Genomic DNA, 17,499 nt, shown 5'->3' on the forward strand with positions numbered 1-17,499 from the left:
GAAGAAACCACTGACCTTCGACCATCTGGAAACTCTGGACTTCGACTGGGCCGACTTCATCTCCCTCTCCGTCCAAAGCATCATCTGTGCCCATGCACCATACAGGCCCTGTGGAGCTTGAGCAACACAGGAGTAGGCTTCCTATGTTCCTTAAGGTTGAGCTGCCCGCTCACCGAGTTTGAGACCAGTATCCCTTGAGGGTACCACATAACCCGAACCCCTGTGCACCGCGTATTTTTGCAAATGCATATGCTTATTGGTGTTCCCCAACCTCTGCACACATTTTGTACAAAGGACTCCGGCTGCCTCGCACTCTGTGCCCTGCAAGCTGTGACTTTGTGAAACTGCTAAATGTCCCCTTGTGACTCCTGTGTCTTCAGCCTGTGGGTCCCTTTGAGGGACAACACTGCTTTTCTTGGGCTCCCCTGGTTGCTCCAAACCTGCCCTGACTCCCCTTGCTGTGGTGAGTTCTCTGGTCCTTGCTGGGCCAAACCGTAACCCTTCTTAACCTTCTTCGTAGGTTGCCGCTGCCAAGGCATGTTGGTGCTCCCGCCGGACACCGACCCCTCAACACTCGACATCCTTCGTGGGACAGGTCGTATCCGGCTCCTAGTCATCCTCGACGTCTCCTGGTCCCTGCAGCTGTAGAGTCAAGGTCTCCTTCTTTACCCCTGAAGCACCCGACAGCGGTGACCATTCGTCTACCGAGCCCCTGTTCACTCCTGAGTGACCAGGGGCTCTGTCCAGGTTCTGGAAGGCTTTCAGGTTCCTTCCATCAAGAATCCACCTGTGAATTCCACCGGACACTTTTCTTCTTTCCAGCTGTGGCATTTCTTTGAAGACTCCCATTGAGAAAGTAAGCTGTTTCTGATGCCACTTCTGCCCTATGCACCCGGCTTCTCTGGGATAGGTAACTCTGGTACTTCGGTACCCACGGATGGGGTGGCTCTCTGACCTTCTATGTTCCAAAGGGTTTCCTCGTAATCCACTGAGAAGGGTCCTTAAACTGAAAAATTGCAACTGCGACTCTCCTATTGAATTGCACCTTAGCACGCGGTTGTGTTCCCACACTGCATGGGTCCCTACTTAATCAGCTTGGGTTGTTCCTTGGGGTAATAATTCTACAATCTCTAGACACTGTCTTGACTCGAGTCATTGTTCTTATACCGCTATTTTAGTATATGGTTTGGTCTCCCCCTGGAGCCCAATGTGTATTAGTACTACTTAGGATTGTTTCTGTGCTACAGTATTGTATGATCTCTGTTTATCTGCGTGTAGCAGATACTGTGAGGTATTTAAGGTGTGTTATAATAATAAATATATATATTCTTATATTCTTATAACTACTGTGTGGTTCTTCTTTCATTTAACCGATACAATAAGGTTGCATTCTGGTAAAACAAGCTGCTTAACTTTCCTAAGCCTGAAGGCTGCTCTCCACAGCTGCCACTTGGATAGCTTTCTATGGTTATCTTTGACCTCTTACATCACCATAAGGGTTGTTTGGACTGGTGAAAGGTGCCCACTTTAATTCGTGGACATCATATACCAGGCCAACTTCTGAGGGTATTTGACCTCCCTCCCAAGGTCTGTGATGTCATCTTGGCAGCCTGGCTTCCATTGTCCTTAGCCCGTAAGGTCTTGCCTTGGCACAATTAAGGGGTATGTTTCGGCCATGTTGGCTTTCTTATCGTTGCCTCCCTGTCTGATAACCTGTTGTGACACGTTTCCTGAAAGGGCTTCAACACATGTTCCCTTCCAATCATTTTGTTTGCCCCAAAGGGACCTTATTTTGGTTTTAACCTACCTGATGTGTTCCCCCTTTGAACAGTTAGCTCAGACTTCCTGTCCAGGAAATTTGTCAGGTGGCTACATAGGCTTCTCTGCACACGTTTACTAAACTCTACTACCTTGGCAGTCAGGTCCATCATGACAGGCACTCTGCCCGTTTAGTCCTCAGGGACTTTTTGGTCTGAGCCAGTTCGCAGACCCACCTCCAGAGAAGTATTGCTTTGGCATCTATTTGTCACTTTCAAATGAACATGTTACTTACCTTCAGTAACGCCTATGTGGTAGAGACTCTATGTAGCTGCAGGTTTCTTACCACCCTCCCTGTTCTGCAAACTGAATTTCTCTGCCAACAACTGTCCATTTCGGCCTGTAGTTCTGTGTCACTAGTCACACCTTGGCGTAGCTCCGTGCTTCTGGCACACAAACACTCACATAGAAACTGAGGCCATCACATTAGGGTAGTGCCTATATAAGCACTGTGCACGTCACATCCGATGGTGCAAGCTTGGAGCCATTTGCCGCCACGTACCGGTGCACAGAGGTACTGCTCAAGGTTTTCTGTATCCAGTACGACCTCTAGGGAGTATTCAAAGGTAAGTAATCTGGGACTAGATAGAATCTCTACTACATAAGGCATTACTTAAGGTGAGTAACTTGTTTGTCAAGCCTCTGCCACTTACTTGCTCAAACTATTCTAGCTGTGCGTGCATCAGCCTTCACTTGTTCTCGCTTGGCTATGCTGCGAGTAAACTGAACATAGTGGGCTCACCAAGCCCGGCAGGGCATAACCTGCAATTCCTCATAGGGCCCAGACTGACCCTATTGTCTTACCTTTATAAAAGTGTTGCTAACTCCTGAATTTGCTTGTCCACAGTACCTAGAGGTTAGCCCCTCACTGATGACTGTGTCTGTTTAGCAGCTATGTGTGTCAAGCATTCACAGGCCTGCATTACCCCTAGTGCTGAACGAATTTGCTGCTGATCTGTCAGCAGTGCGTGCCCTTCACACACCTACATGTGAGTTTTCCCTACTCCCTTTTGCTGGGGCACCGCTTGTTCCACCAACTTCAGTTGCAGCGGGGGCCTGGCGATATAATCTATGCCCCTATGGTGCAAGTCCTCTTCAAATGCCAGGTGGTGCCTGGGTTCAGTGTCTGGGTTGCTCTTCGCCCCTTCCAGGAGCCTTCCGTGGTGCAGGAGATGTCCCGGGCAGCGCCCTCCGCAACGGGAATGCAGCCTGCCCCCATGAGTATTGATGGCACTGCCACTGATCGATACTTCCTTTTCTTATGGACGGGGAAGGTCTTGGAAAGCTCCTGTTAAGCGCATTTGATGTTCACACTTTATGCTCCGTGGGATACCAGCCACCACTACAGACTGTTGGCCTGGCCAGTGCCCCATCAATCTAAGGGCTCCATCTGCTTCTCTCAGCCACGTCTGCTGGGATCTGGAAAATTGAGCCTAGCTCATGGCTCCAAATAGAAAGAGCAACGGGGACATGGTGAGGTGAAGTTTTGAATATTCTGTACCCACTTTGACTGCCACCTGCTTCCGTGGAGGCGCATTTCCAGTCATATCGTCGGCAGAAAGTTACCCCCATTGAACGCCTTTCTGCAGCCTCCTTCAGGCCAGCCGCCATGTTGCTTCGAGGCCTGGCTGCCTTCCTCCCCCTCAGGCTCAAAGAAAAACACCAGAGTCCAGGTGTCTCTTGCTTGCTCAGTTCCCTCAGCTGTCTGCCAGTCCGGTGCTTGTTTATGGCAGTAGAGAAGTCTATGAAAATGCAGGATTACCTCTGATGCAAGGACGCCTTGACAGAAACCTTCATGGAGCATGTCTATAGTGCCAGTCCGCGAACCCCGACGAAGGAGACTTACAGATGGCCACGATGCCTCCTTCCTTCTTGACCACAAGGCCTGCATCCTCCTTGTGTGTGCAGGCTTCACTCAGGAAGCTGTAGTCCGCCAGAACGGCCACCTAGAATATGTAAGGATGTAGGGAAGAGCAGTGTTTCTGTGATGGCGTTTGTCATGGTTGTGATAGGTAATGAGGTCTGCCCTGTCTGGAGCGTGGAGTGTGTGCTTGTATACATGAGCATGAGTTGAAGTGTGTATTCAATAGTTCAGTGGTGTGTGGCAGTAGTGAGATTTGTTTGACGTTGGGTATATACGGTTGGTCTATGTCTCGTGTGAGTTGGGGTAATGTTAGTGAGGATTTCTGTACTAGTCACCCGATGACATCTCACCTTTACCTGGTAGGTGCTTGCTGAAGTTGCAGTGATGCGAGTGTTCTTGCCAAAGGCCCTTCCCTGCCCTAAATGGCCCTGACAGTTGGGTCTACCTAATCAGTTAACACCCTGTCTATGTGTGCCCTATGGTGTGGACACCCAAGCAATGCATTTGGTGCACTTGCTTATGTGATGAGTCATGATTTGCTGCTACCTGTTTTGTGTGTTGTGTGCAATGAATCATGTACATTTATTACCGGCTTTGTACCTGTTCTGTTTGTGTGAGATGAAGTGAGTTCTATGTCTACCTGTATTGTTCAAGTTTTCTATGTTAGGGTTCAATGCGTTCCTGCTGCTGCCACTTCCTCTGCACTTGTTATCTTGCACTATTTGAGGCTATGTTGTGCCCATGTTAGCAAAGCTTGACAAAACCTTTTCGTTATACGAAAGCCAAAACAATTTTCTTTCCTAGTTTGGAGCTTCCCAGAATTGAATGCGGTTAGCCAAAGAAAAATTATTTTAATCTTTGTACAAAAACAGTAATCATGTCTATTGCAACAAAAATAAAGGCTCGCTTTTTAACGGATATTTTAATAACTAAAATATTTATTTACATCTTAGTCACTAAGCTCCCAGTCTGTTGGACAGTCACTGGGCCAGCCAATGATGACCCAGTCTACTGGTGCGACTTTGCAAAAACAGTCTGGCATATCACAGGTGAGAGTTCAACTTATGTAAAATGTGTTATGCACGTTTTAATCTCATAATTAACCCTGGCTGTAGTTTGCATAGTGGCGCTACGCGTAGCTACGCGAAGTGCACTTCGCACTACGCGAACTGTGTAGTCCGGTAGGGAAAATGCTGTTCGCACTGATTGCATAGTGCAAGCGGTCATTTTCTGCTGCTCAAGTAGATTTGTACTTGAGCGGCAGCTTTCTCAACGCGGACTGGTAGTTTTTCATCGCAAACAGTCGCAAGCATATGCGACCACTCGCATTGAGAAACCTGATCTCCCCCGCGTTGAGAACATCGCCGGGAGGTTTATTTTTCACGCTCGCGATCGGCAACTTGATGTTGCTGATTGCGAACTAGGAAAAAGTCTTGCCGGGATGTTGATTTTGCTCGCTCGCGGAAGCCAACTTGACGTTGAGGACCGCGAGCAAGCAAAAATTGCCTGCTACGCTATGCGTTTTTCTGCGAGCGTAGCGTAGTCCTACGCCCATTGTTACTCATAATGTTTACTTCTGTGTAGGGTTTGTCTTTTCCGTCTTCAACCTGAAGTAACTAAAACACACTTAGCTCAGCTTTTACGCATATTTATTGGCTGAGTTTGTATTTACTAATGACAAAGCAGTAAGTGTGCATATATATCAGAACACAAGTCTTAGTTATGTTGTGCACATCAATGTTGAGACTTCATCTATAGTATGGTGCAGTTATGGAAACCACTATTTAACACAGCTAATTTTGTACAAGGAAAGCAAGGTTATGTAGATTGTGAAGGCACGTAATTCAGAATACAAACACATCTGCATTTAGTAACTAAAATGATATTTGACAAACGTGTGAGAGGGGTACTTATTTTTTTTTAGTGGGACCTCAGGCTCTTCATGGCCTATTACTTGGTGCAGCCTCTTCACAGGGACAGATTCTCCTTTAAAGGCCAATTTCAGACAGCAACTAGGAACTTGCACCAAGGGAAATGTCCTGTTCTGCTTCTCAGGTGTATTTCTTTAAAGCTATAATGTCATTTCTGTTCTACCAGAAATCAGAAGTCAAAGTGACAGTCCAGAATGGGGGTGGGGGGTCCTTTTATCTACAGTATGGCTAATGCCGTTGGAGGGTTGCAGGCCTTCTTATGTCTCAGAGGATCCTGACAGGAGGTTGCCCTGTAGACCAGTTCTTTTGTTTCAAAGACTAAGAGAAGTCTGAAAAAGATTGACTCTACCAGGGACAATGTAGAAATGCTAAAGTATAATAAAGCGTAAACCTCCCAACATAAGCTAACACAGGGGTGTATCATGAGCAATGTGCTGCCTGCGTTCTGTTAGTTCTCGTTGTTCCAATGCTCCACCGATAGGATTTTTTTACCCAAACTGACTTTGAATTTTACAACATGGTATAATTTTTTTGACACGCAAATTTACTGGGTTTTATAAAAACAAACAAACAGACATGACAGTTCATGGTGATTGCCCACCCCTGTTTGACATACACCACATATGATATACCGGTCTGCCCACGCTTGCAATACAGTAGGATCACATTGCAATCAGACAGTAAGTCCAAAGTTGTAGTTCCCCATATCCCATCCTTGCCCATTCACCCCAACAGTCCCAGCTATGTGCCTCACACTCATTTATATTTGGCTGGACATCCCCATGCCACATATACCAGTTGTTCTTGTGCGGCGCACAAAGCTAGGCCTCTCCGCCATTGGGTGATTGTAGGGGGGGCGGGGTTCATCCATGTAGTCACTATGTCCCTTTTGGCCACCATAGTGGCCGTGCCCAGAAATGTTTGAAGCCTCCTATGCCTTATAGTACCCCCCGGAGCAGAACTTGGGACTTGAGTAGAACCTGCAAAACAACAGTTTTGCACTCCACACCACCCCAGTTCAGACATGGCCATATGCAAATCAGCCTTGACCCTGTGCCTCATGGGAATAGTCCAGCCCGAACTGCCAAGCCATGTCTTTCCTGGACCGGAATCAAGCATCCTAGGACCGGTTTCTGGCTATCAGCCGTCTTCAGCCAGGATAGCTTGACTCCAGTGGTGTGGAGAGCATGGGACTCACGTCTGAGCATACCCATCCCACTCGAGATGACAAATGCAAAACAACAGTTGATGGACAGAATGCAGAACAATGCCATACATTCACCCCAGTACAGAGATCTTGGCCTAAATCCATCGTTTTTTTGCACTCCACACCACCCCAGTTCAGACATGGCCATATGCAAATCAGCCTTGACCCTGTGCCTCACGGGAACAGTCCAGCCCGAACAGCCAAGCCATGTCTTTCCTGGACCGGAATCAAGCACCCTAGGACCAGTTTCTGGCTATCAGCCGTCTTCAGCCAGGATAGCTTGACTCCAGTGGTGTGGAGAGCATAGGACTCACGTCTGAGCATGCTCATCCCACTCAGGGTGGCAAATGCAAAACAACAGTTGATGGACAGAATGCAGACCAATGTCATACATTCACCACTGGGGTGGTGTGGAGTGCAAAAAAACGATGGATTTAGGCCCAGATCTCTGTACTGGGGTGAATGTATGACATTGTTCTGCATTCTGTCCATCAACTGTTGTTTTTGCACTTGAGTAGAAACTTCAATCCCAGAACCCCATTCAATTCACCGACCACTTCCGCCCAGTGTTTCGATATGATAGCACAGGGCCAAGTCATGTAATAGAAGTCTGCAGGTTCTTCCATACATCGTGTGCATCTCGGGGTTGGAAGACATCCCATTCGGTATAACCTGACTGGGGTAAGATATGCGCAATGGAGATAGTAGATTTGGATCAGTCTTAGCCTGGCCGAGACAGTGATTACCCAGAGGGCCATAAGGACACCCCTCCAGTCCTCGTCTTCCAAAGGTCCCAGCCATCAGTCCACAAATTACCTAACGTGGTGGAGGAGTTATTGACTAGGGATTTATAGATCTGGGAGACCCCTCCCCTTCCCAGCTCCCCCACAAGGAGTTTGGCTTCTAAGGAACTGAACTCTGGAAGAGTGGTACCCCTGGGGATGTGCATCATGAGGGCGTGTCGAAGCTGCAGGTATTTAAAACATTGTGAGTTAAGGGAGTATGTGATTTACTGGTCTTGAAACGTTTGGAGTTAACCTCCCTTTCAAACGTCAGTGATACTAATAAAGTCCAATTTATGGAACCACTCCAACAGCGCCCACCACTCCCATCCATGCACCCTGCCACAAGGGTGTTTGCAGGGGGATTCTGGTCTCCCAGTGGATGTGTTGAAGCGCCGAGCGCAGACCTGTTTACAGTCTGGATATCATATCCAATGTCTCCAGTTCTAGTTGGTATGGCGGGTCTGACCACCCCCCAGAGAACCAGTCATTGATCACCAACAGGCGTGCAGCTTTGTAATAGAGAAAGAGGTTGGTCATTCCCATTCCACCGTCATATGAGACTTTTTTTGCAGTGGGTCAATGCTAATTGCAGCCTCGAGTTTACCGAGCGGAACAAGGTCGACATTCTATTTCATGCGCAAAACCATCGCTGTGGTAGATGGAGAGGTATGTTCTGCAAGATATGTAAGAATCGGGAAGTATCATCTTATACAGTGTGATTTACCCCATTGGGTTCAATGGGAGAGCCTGCCACTTCTGATGATCATCTTTGGTCCTTTATAGTAATGGGGCAAGATTGAGGGACCAGGTAAATTTTGGGTGAATTCCCACCCCGATCTCCAGGTAGCGAAAGCTAAGACGTTTGATTGGAATGTTCGTTTGCCACTCCACGCATTCCCGAGAAATGTAAAGCGGACCCAGTATTATTTGGCATTGTTAAGCTTCAGACAGGAAGCTTCCCCAAAGAGTTTAAGAATTTGCAAACAAAGGGGGCCCAGAAAGAGTAGGGTCTGCCATGAATAAGAGCACATCATCCGCGTACAGTGCGATACACTTTTAATGGGATGCGCTCCATTGCTAATCCCTGGATTTGGCGTCACATCTAATGAGCCAGGCTAATGGTTCTAGAGTTAGAGCAAAAAGCAACGGGGAGCAGGAATAGCTCTGCCTCGTTCCTCGACAGATGCTGAATTCATCTGACAGAACCCCGTTGGTCAGGATCTGGGCCGATTGACAGGAATATTGCACTTTCACAAGCCCAAATCCTGGAGGGATCAGTACAGTTTCCAAATAAAGCCAGTCCACCATGTCAAAGGCCTTCTCGAAGTCGATCAATAAGAGTGCTAGAACGGTGGAAGGCGAGGACGGTGAACCAAGGCCTCATGTAAACATCTCAAGCAATTGGAGAACCGGGCCTTATGGGCCGAGCGGCGCAGGGCACGACTAATATCTCCGGGTTCACCTGCCTTGTCAGACAGAGACACGAGACACTCTGTTAGGCGTAGAAAATCAGGTTTATTAGCTGCAGCTAAGCACAGTTGTCCAAGAAGTACACCAGTGGTAGGTTCTCAGGAGACTGACACTTAATTCCGTGGCACACCATCTTATATAGGACACATATTTACAACATCTACTCCCAAAGCATACAAAACTGACAAATAAGAAAAGTTTGAAAACAAGCTATCGAGTATCTCGAATACGCCCTTCTTTCAGACCCCGTGTTCTCCCCTCCCCTCAAGTTAATCAATGCTAGTGCATGTAATCCAATTTGCAGGTGACAGGACGTATTTGTGTGCCTCAAAGGATAGTTATGTAATAGGAGAATACAAGGAGAGAATAGCGAAGGCCAGTCAAATAAGATAAAGTAAAGGCAGAATGGTGGGACCCAAACAGTCAACTAAGACAAGGATCAATCAGTCTAGACATGGATTAACAAACTCTGCCAGACCCTGACATCGGTTTCATAAACAAGGACAGAGGGTTACTTTTTAACAGAAGAGACGCATAGCAGCTGGAAAAGCAAAAACACTCCATTCGCCGTGCTGCCTGAGTAAAGGCAACACAAAATGGCGGCTGTCACAAAATGGCGGCTAGATACGAAGCGAAGTCGAGAATCACAGAACCTCAGACCCTCCTTTTGCCATTACTCAGGCAAAACACAAAGGACTCAAGTTAATCTGAGTCAATGTCAATGGTCATGAGGTCATTGAGCTGTTGCTGTAACATCATTTTAATGTTCTCTGTTTTCTGTGACAGGCTTTGGGACACACAAGGTGGCACAAAGACCACAGATGGCGGGGCCACACTGCAAACAAAGACAGCAAGAGAAAATGATGGTCAAAATCATTCCAAGGAAAGTTAACACTTTCCATCCCCATGTGGACAGTAGTCCCCAAAACCATCCCATCACAGACCAATCTCCTGTGTCCTGGTGAATAGACTCGGAAATCACGTGTAACTTAGAAATGGCTTGGTATACTGTAGGGGCATTATCAGGAATGTAAATGCAGCAACTAGACGCAATCAATTTACAGACTCCTCCTCTATCTGCAAGGACAATGTCTAAAACCATTCGGTTTTGCAAAGTCATAAGGCGACCCGCCTGAAGTTCGGCTGTCAAATTACTTAAGGCTCCAGAAGTTACATTTATCGTAGCCTCAACAACACGAGCTAGCTGTCTGATGTTTCTGCTATTGGCCATTGGGCACCAAAAAGGAAGAAACCCTTTGATAAAGTCTTCTCCCTCTTGTCCAGCTGTGTCTCCAGAATCAATAACTCCTCTGCCATATCTTTTTCTGTGATGACCTGAAGGAGCAGTATATGTCAGGGGAAGGAGGAAAGCCACGTAACATGTTCCTGAAAAATAGGTGGGAAGCCATGTATTGGCTCTATCGTGACAAACAAAATATGTACCTTGAGATGGTACTAACGGTGAAGAAATCAAGGGTGAATAGATGTATGTATGGGAACAAACACTCTTTTCCTGTTTATTCTTATTATTCGGACCATTTATCTGCAGACATAAATTACCTTTATGAGGTACGGTCCAAATTGGCAAAGATCTTCTTTGTCTAGCCTTATCAGTGAGGCTAGTAACGTAACGAGTCACGTTCCAACCATTATATGCTCGTTTCTCATCAACGGGAATCTTACCAATGTCGGCAATTTTTGCCATAGTCACTAAGGAAACAGTAGTTGGAGCAGGTGCTTGCTGCATAGTGTGGACAATACAACCCACACCAGCGAATAAAATACATGTACATACTAAAATACACAATGCTACGCCACATCGACTAAACAATAATTTCTTATACTTAATTTGCATTGCAACTTTCTTATCATTCCTTTCCACTTTATTATCCATTCTCTAAGGCGTTGCTCACGGTAATCTTCCTGGATCACTTAGTTGTGGTTATTAGCCGTCCTATGACACTGAAAGTCCTGCTGACCTAGGTCACTACTCAGGTCACAGCCTAAGACTCATACCGTGACCCTGCAACTTGATGGATAGTGAAAAGGAAACATCTTTCAACAAGAGTAACCAGAAAAAAAGGCAAACACAAAAAGTTCAATTGTCTTTAGTCAACCTAGGTCTTAGGTTGTACCGCGTCTTGCTAGGTATCGTTTGGTCTCGGAACAACGTCTCTGGATTCGTTGTATTCAATCGCTTATGTGATGGTACAGCTTCTTGCAACACGTCGTCATCTTCTTTCTCAGAACTTGTCCAGTCCAGGTGTGCACTACTGAAAGGTACAAATCTGGGTACTTTCTCACTCTCACTGTCACCTACGCCTTCTCGGACCCACTGGTCGTAAGGTAAAAACAAGGGTACCATCTTGCAGTGCACGCCATGGACCCAATTCTTCTTCCCGACGACCTTCACTGCTGTACGTGTAGCAAGAAGCACTTGTCGTGGCGGCCCCCAACGAGGTTCCAGGTTCTTTTTCCTCTGGAAGTTCTTTAAACACACAAAGTCTCCAGGTTGGATGGAATGACTTGGATCTGAGGAAGACTCCGGCAAGGCGTGGACCTGTTGATGAATAACACGTAAGTTAGTGGTGAGGTCATGCAAGTAATCAACCAACAATGGGTATGGAATATCGGAATACTTTTTAGGTCGAGGGACTCTGGAAAAGGCACAGACCACCACCAGAACATACTTCAGGTTATTGGAACGTTCAATATGAATGTAATCAATTTGTAATACCTCAAAAGGATACGTAGGGGGAGCAAAATGACCTGCCGGAGTTGGGGTTCCCTTTCCTGGATTATGCATCAAACTAACAATACAATGCTTTACCACTTTTTCCGCACATTTGGGGATACCTTCATTCTGCCATACTGGAGCCAAAAGCTTGCATATCCCTTTCGCACTGATATGAGCTGGACCATGCGCCATAGTAACTACAGGCAGTACATAGGCATCTGGTAACAACCAACGTTGGTGTTCTGACAACTCCGTCCAACACCCTGTCGCGTCCAACATTCCCGTACTCTCTCTCCACTTACTCAATTCCTTCTCTGTTGCTTCTTCTTGGATCATTTTCACACTTTCTACTGTGTCCTCACACATACCTACTTCTCTGACCCATCTTGCAGGACCTGCAACATACATACGACTCTTAACATCTTTCTCTGTTTCTTTTGCTACCTTGTCCGCAATAGCATTCCCACGACCCACATCATCAGTAATCTTTTTGTGTGCACTGCACTTCACAATCGCTATCTGAATAGGCAAGGCAAGTGATTCGAGAAGGTCAGTCACCAACTGACCATGCTGTATTTTAGTCCCATGGGAAGTAAAGAATCCTCTTTCCTTCCACAAACGACCAAAACTATGAGCCACGCCAAAGGCGTATTGGCTATCGGTGTAAACAGTCACTCTCTTTCCCTTTGCCAACACACACGCTCTCGTCAGTGCAATCAACTCAGCTGCTTGTGCTGAATTCTGTGTAATGCGTGCAGTTTCTACTACTGTATGCAAAGTGGTAACAGCGTAAGCTGCAGTCGTCTCGCCATTAGGAAGCTTGAAACAAGACCCATCCACCCATAGGATCCCATCCGGGTCCACGAGTGGTGTATCTTTTAAATCTATTCTGCCTTTAGTTTCCTCCTCTGTACGAAGAAAACAATCATGCTGTTCTTGTGTATCTTTCTCTTCTGGAATAGGTAACAATGTTGCTGGATTTAAAACATTACATCGCTTGATATGTATGTGACTAGCCAAAAGCGTCAACTCATACCCAGACAAACGAGCACTCTTGAGATGTTGCATTTTCGTTCTGTTCAAGAGAGTATCCACTGCATGCAGTACCATCCACTGCATGTGGTACCATAACAACAAGAGCAGATTGGCGAATGGAGATCGCTGCTGCTGCTGTTGCTCTGAGACAACTAGGCAATGCCTTGGCTACAGGATCCAATGTAGCCGAAAAATAGGCACATGGCCTTTGTTTGTCTCCAAATTGTTGTGTCAAGACTGACAACGCGCAACCTTCTCTTTCATGCACGTAGAGTGTGAAAGGCTTACTATAATCTGGAGTACCCAACACAGGAGCAGAACACAAAGCAGTACGTAAATCTGAAAAACTCTTCTGACATTCATCAGTCCAAGGAAGAGGTTGGGGTGTATCTTTCAGAGTAAGTGCCAACAAAGGTTTAGCCAACAAGGAAAAATTTGGAATCCACTGTCTACAATAAGAGGTAATGCCCAAAAAGGCACGCACCTCCCTTTGTGTGGATGGTACAGACATTCGTGCAATTGCATGAATACGTTCTAAGATCAATCGCCTTCCCTCCCTCGACAAGAGATGACCTAAATAGGTAACCTCTTGGCGGCAATATTGTAATTTAGAAGGTGACACCTTATGATGTAAATCAGACAAATGATACAAAAGCGAAACAGTCGCATTTTTACAAACGTCCTCTGAATCGGCAGCCACTAAGAAATCATCCACATACTGAATAAGAGTGGCACCTGGAGGCAAAGAAAAAGCGTCAAGCTGGGATTTCAAAGCCTGACTATAAATTGAGGGACTCTCACAATAGCCTTGAGGTGCACGTTTAAATCGAAAACTTCGGCCTCCAATAGAGAAACCAAAGAGATCCCTACTCTCCTCAGCAATAGGAATGCTAAAGAAAGCATTTTTAAGATCAATAACTGAGAACCAAACAGCTGAAGCCGGGATCATTGTGAGCAAGGCAGTAATATCTGGGACAACAGGAAACTGAGGGACAACAATGTTGCTGACCTCTCGAAGATCAATCACAAAACGGTATACAGGAGGCTTAGAAAGATCAGTATGTTTAAGAACAGGCAAAACAGAACTGTTGCAAACATTTCCTCTCGTTTCTTCAACCACACCCTTCTGAACTAAATCATGAACAATAGCCAACAAAGCTCTTTCGCCATCGTTAGAAATCTTATACTGATTAATGCGTGGCAATTTAACATCAGGCTTGACAGTGATCACGTAAGGTGGAATTTTGAGCAAACCAACATCATTCGGACCCGTGGCCCAAAGCATAGCAGGAAGTGAACGCAATTCAAGCGGCAGTTGATCCTTAGACAAATACATAGGAGAAACCAATTTATCACCTAAAGTAAGATGTACACCAGAGGGGGAACAATACAATGTTGCATGTAGACTTTTTAATAAATCCAAACCCAACAAATTCTCACCGCAACCAGTCGTTAAAATGAGCGGGGCTTCCAAATCATAAGGACCAATGGAAATAGGCAAAGGACAAGAAACCGGGTTGCGAACTGGGGCGCCAGAGAATCCTACAGAAACATTCGTTAAGCCAGACAAAGGTGCCCCAGGGAGTTTGGAGTGAATGATAGAACTCCGCATTGCACCAGTATCCAAAAGAAATGGCTCTGAAACACCCAATGCAACAACGTTAACATAAGGCCCATTCTGATCAACTGGAACTGATACCACTCCCTTGCTTTGTCCATGGCTGTCCTAACTAGTATGAAAATCAACATTCTCACTTTCAGTACAATAATCGTCATTGTAATATTGTGCGGACTGGGAATTCTGCTGATCAAAATAATTCATAGAATTCCGAGGGGGAAAAGAACGCTGTTCCTGAGACAACACACCTCGCCCTCTACCCCTAGGTGCTGACTGAAAACCACCACGGCCTCGTGGCCCTGGCAGTTCACCATTACGCTGCAATAAAACCGGACAACTACTCTTAAAATGACCTTCCTCTTTACAGTAGGCACATTGATTAGGACCCAACAAAGGTCACGGAACAAAAGGTGTAGGTTTCTGTAACAATCTTTGAAACTGCGGAGGCCATTTGCAATTGACGCTGAGCAGAACGAGGGGGATAAGCTTGTTGCAAAAGAACCTTCATTTTTAACTCTTTAGTCTTTTTCTCCATTCTATCCTTTTCTTCCTTATCCCTGTTCTCGTAGTACTGAGCAGTGGCTAATATCTGGGCAGACGAAGAAACGGCCCACGAACTCTCAGAATCTTTCAATTTATGTGATAATTCTGGAAGTAAATTAAATACAAATTTATCCACAAATAATCGCTGTCCACCTTCAGTACTCATATCTTGACCACTATGGTCGATGAACGTCTCCTCGAAATGGGTAAAGAAATCGGAGACACTCTCATCTTTCTTCTGTTTACACGCAGCTAACTTATCCCAATTAACGCGTAAGGCAGGCATCATCGTTTTCATTAGAGTAATTATTCTACCAGGCAATTCTGTAATCAAATCATCAGGTTTAGCACCACCTACTTGTGCTGCATCCGCGGCAGTTATAGCAGCCCAATTACCACCTGAAGCTTGATCGTGATCTTCCCTACGAATCCGAGCCCATAATGCTTGAGGGACTACATTTCCCATCAGCAAATCAATATCTGCTAAATTCATAATGCACGCATCAACTGTCTGGGACAGCTCTTTATAATACCCAGCAGGATTCTTACGAGGGTCCGGTAAAGACTGTTTAAGCGCCAAAACTTCCGATCTTTTCCAAGGGACATGTACCCATATACGCTGAAAATGAGCTGGGATAGCCAGAACAGTGCCTGCTTGTGGAACCTCATCTCTCCATATCGGAGGGACTTCTCGCATAGGATAGTGTTTCATTTTACGCCGAACCGCAGGATCAGGTTCAAGAGAAGCTTGAGAGAAAAAGGAAGACCTAAAATTGACAAGTGTCTGGACGGCATCCTCGACATCGGGACCCACAATAAGCCTTTATCAAATTTATCCTATATGTCAAACAAACCCTGAGGAGGTAAATCCAAATCCATATCACCCCATCCTTTAACAAGAGTATTACACATAACATTAAAAACATATCTCTGCGTAGGCGCATTCCACTGAAGAAAAGTATCCAGGATATCATGCACACCATACTGTGGACCACTCATGATCCAATTGTGAGCAAGAGAGTCTAACCTAATTCGCTCGTCAGAATCTGGAATTTGACTACGGGATTGACTTCGGGACAAAACAGGAGTCAAATTAAGAGACCCATAGAAAGGTGATAAAAGACCAGAAACGGTATCAACTAGTCGTTTACGAGCTGTAGGAGAATCTGACAATGTATTAAGCACAGCAGGAGAAGAGCTAACAGTTGTAAAAGGAACTGTCGGTAAGGGAGACTGAGGTACAGAAGTCGGCGGCAAAGGAGGTGGAGGTGGAAATACTGGAAGAGGCAATTGTGGAAGATTCGGAACAACTGGTTGAGCAACTGGTGGCTGAACAACAGGTTGTAATGGGGGTGCATTAGCACCCAATACATAAGGCGGAGGTAATCTCAACAAATGAGACATTAAGGGATCTTCGTCAAGCTCTTTAGCCTGTGGGGAAGTAGGCAACGCGGGATAACATCTATCTATTGCCATGCGATGCTGTCTTTCTGAGACTTCAATCATCTGATCAGTCTCATTATTCTTAAACTGTTGAGCAGCCTGTAAAATTGTCATATCTTGCGTTTTCTTATCTCTTTTTGCCTGTTTAATTTCTTTCTGTTTGGCTTCCTTACGCCATAGGCGGAAAGAGTCAAACATTGCAAGCCGGGCTTTTCTCTTAAACAAAATTGCTTCTAAGTTATCTAATATATCAGGCTCAAAGCTACCATTTTGCGGCCACTGCAGAACACCATTTTTCTTTGTATATCGGATTCATGTTTCATTAAAAATAATGGGGCCGAGACCATGTTTGGAATAGAGCTCATAAGTGGGAGTTCCAACCGGAGGAATTGGACATGAATCCTCTAGCCGGGAATCCCTATTACAGTCAAAACAGCAGAACTTCCTTAAACTTACTAAGCCCAGGCATTTTGCAACGAACTGGACTATTCACAAACTTCAAGGGGGTTGAAGCAATGATCACAGTACAAACGTACTTACCCTTTGGCTTGGACTAATGCATAAGTCGAATAACAAAAAACAACAGAAAAGAGTGGGCGCTACCCACGAATACTTAACTAAATGTTTTCGTACGCCAACAGGTGTCCGTCTAACGTCTCGCGATACCAATCATCACCAGAGGGCCAAGGCAGGGCAGCAGTCGTCAGCAGCCGTCGGAAGGGAGTAGCCGCGCTACAAAAGACCTTCGGTCCACTTCGACATACAGGGGTCGCTTGACGTGGTTCGCGATTCCTCCAGAATTTTCTCGCGAAGCTCCTCACGATCCTCAGGCTGAACTGCTACCACTGAAGCCGCCCACACGTTGGGCGCCAGTTGGAGAACCGGGCCTTATGGGACGAGCGGCGCAGGGCACGCCTAATATCTCCGGGTTCACCTGCCTTGTCAGTCAGAGACACGAGACACTCTGTTAGGCGTAGAAAATCAGGTTTATTAGCTGCAGCTAAGCACAGTTGTCCAAGAAGTATCATAGTTGTAGGTTCTCAGGAGA

General features: G+C 45.9%; 1 protein-coding gene across 4 annotated transcripts in view; it reads left to right on the top strand.

Annotated features, from left to right (window-relative positions):
• CLOCK (clock circadian regulator) overlaps positions 1-17,499 on the top strand; it is a 1,757,788-nt gene that overhangs the window by 1,506,316 nt on the left and 233,973 nt on the right. For 3 of the 4 annotated variants that reach the window (XM_078678181.1, XM_078678184.1, XM_078678182.1), the window contains one exon: positions 4,636-4,731. The exons of the other annotated variant lie outside the window; for it this stretch is intronic. In XM_078678181.1, the coding sequence (XP_078534307.1) occupies positions 4,636-4,731 (96 nt within the window). The remainder of the gene's footprint in view (positions 1-4,635; positions 4,732-17,499) is intronic. 4 annotated transcript variants of the gene reach the window in all.

The sequence above is a fragment of the Lissotriton helveticus genome, chromosome 2_2 (assembly GCF_964261635.1).
Source record: "Lissotriton helveticus chromosome 2_2, aLisHel1.1, whole genome shotgun sequence".
Lineage (NCBI taxonomy): Eukaryota > Metazoa > Chordata > Amphibia > Caudata > Salamandridae > Lissotriton > Lissotriton helveticus.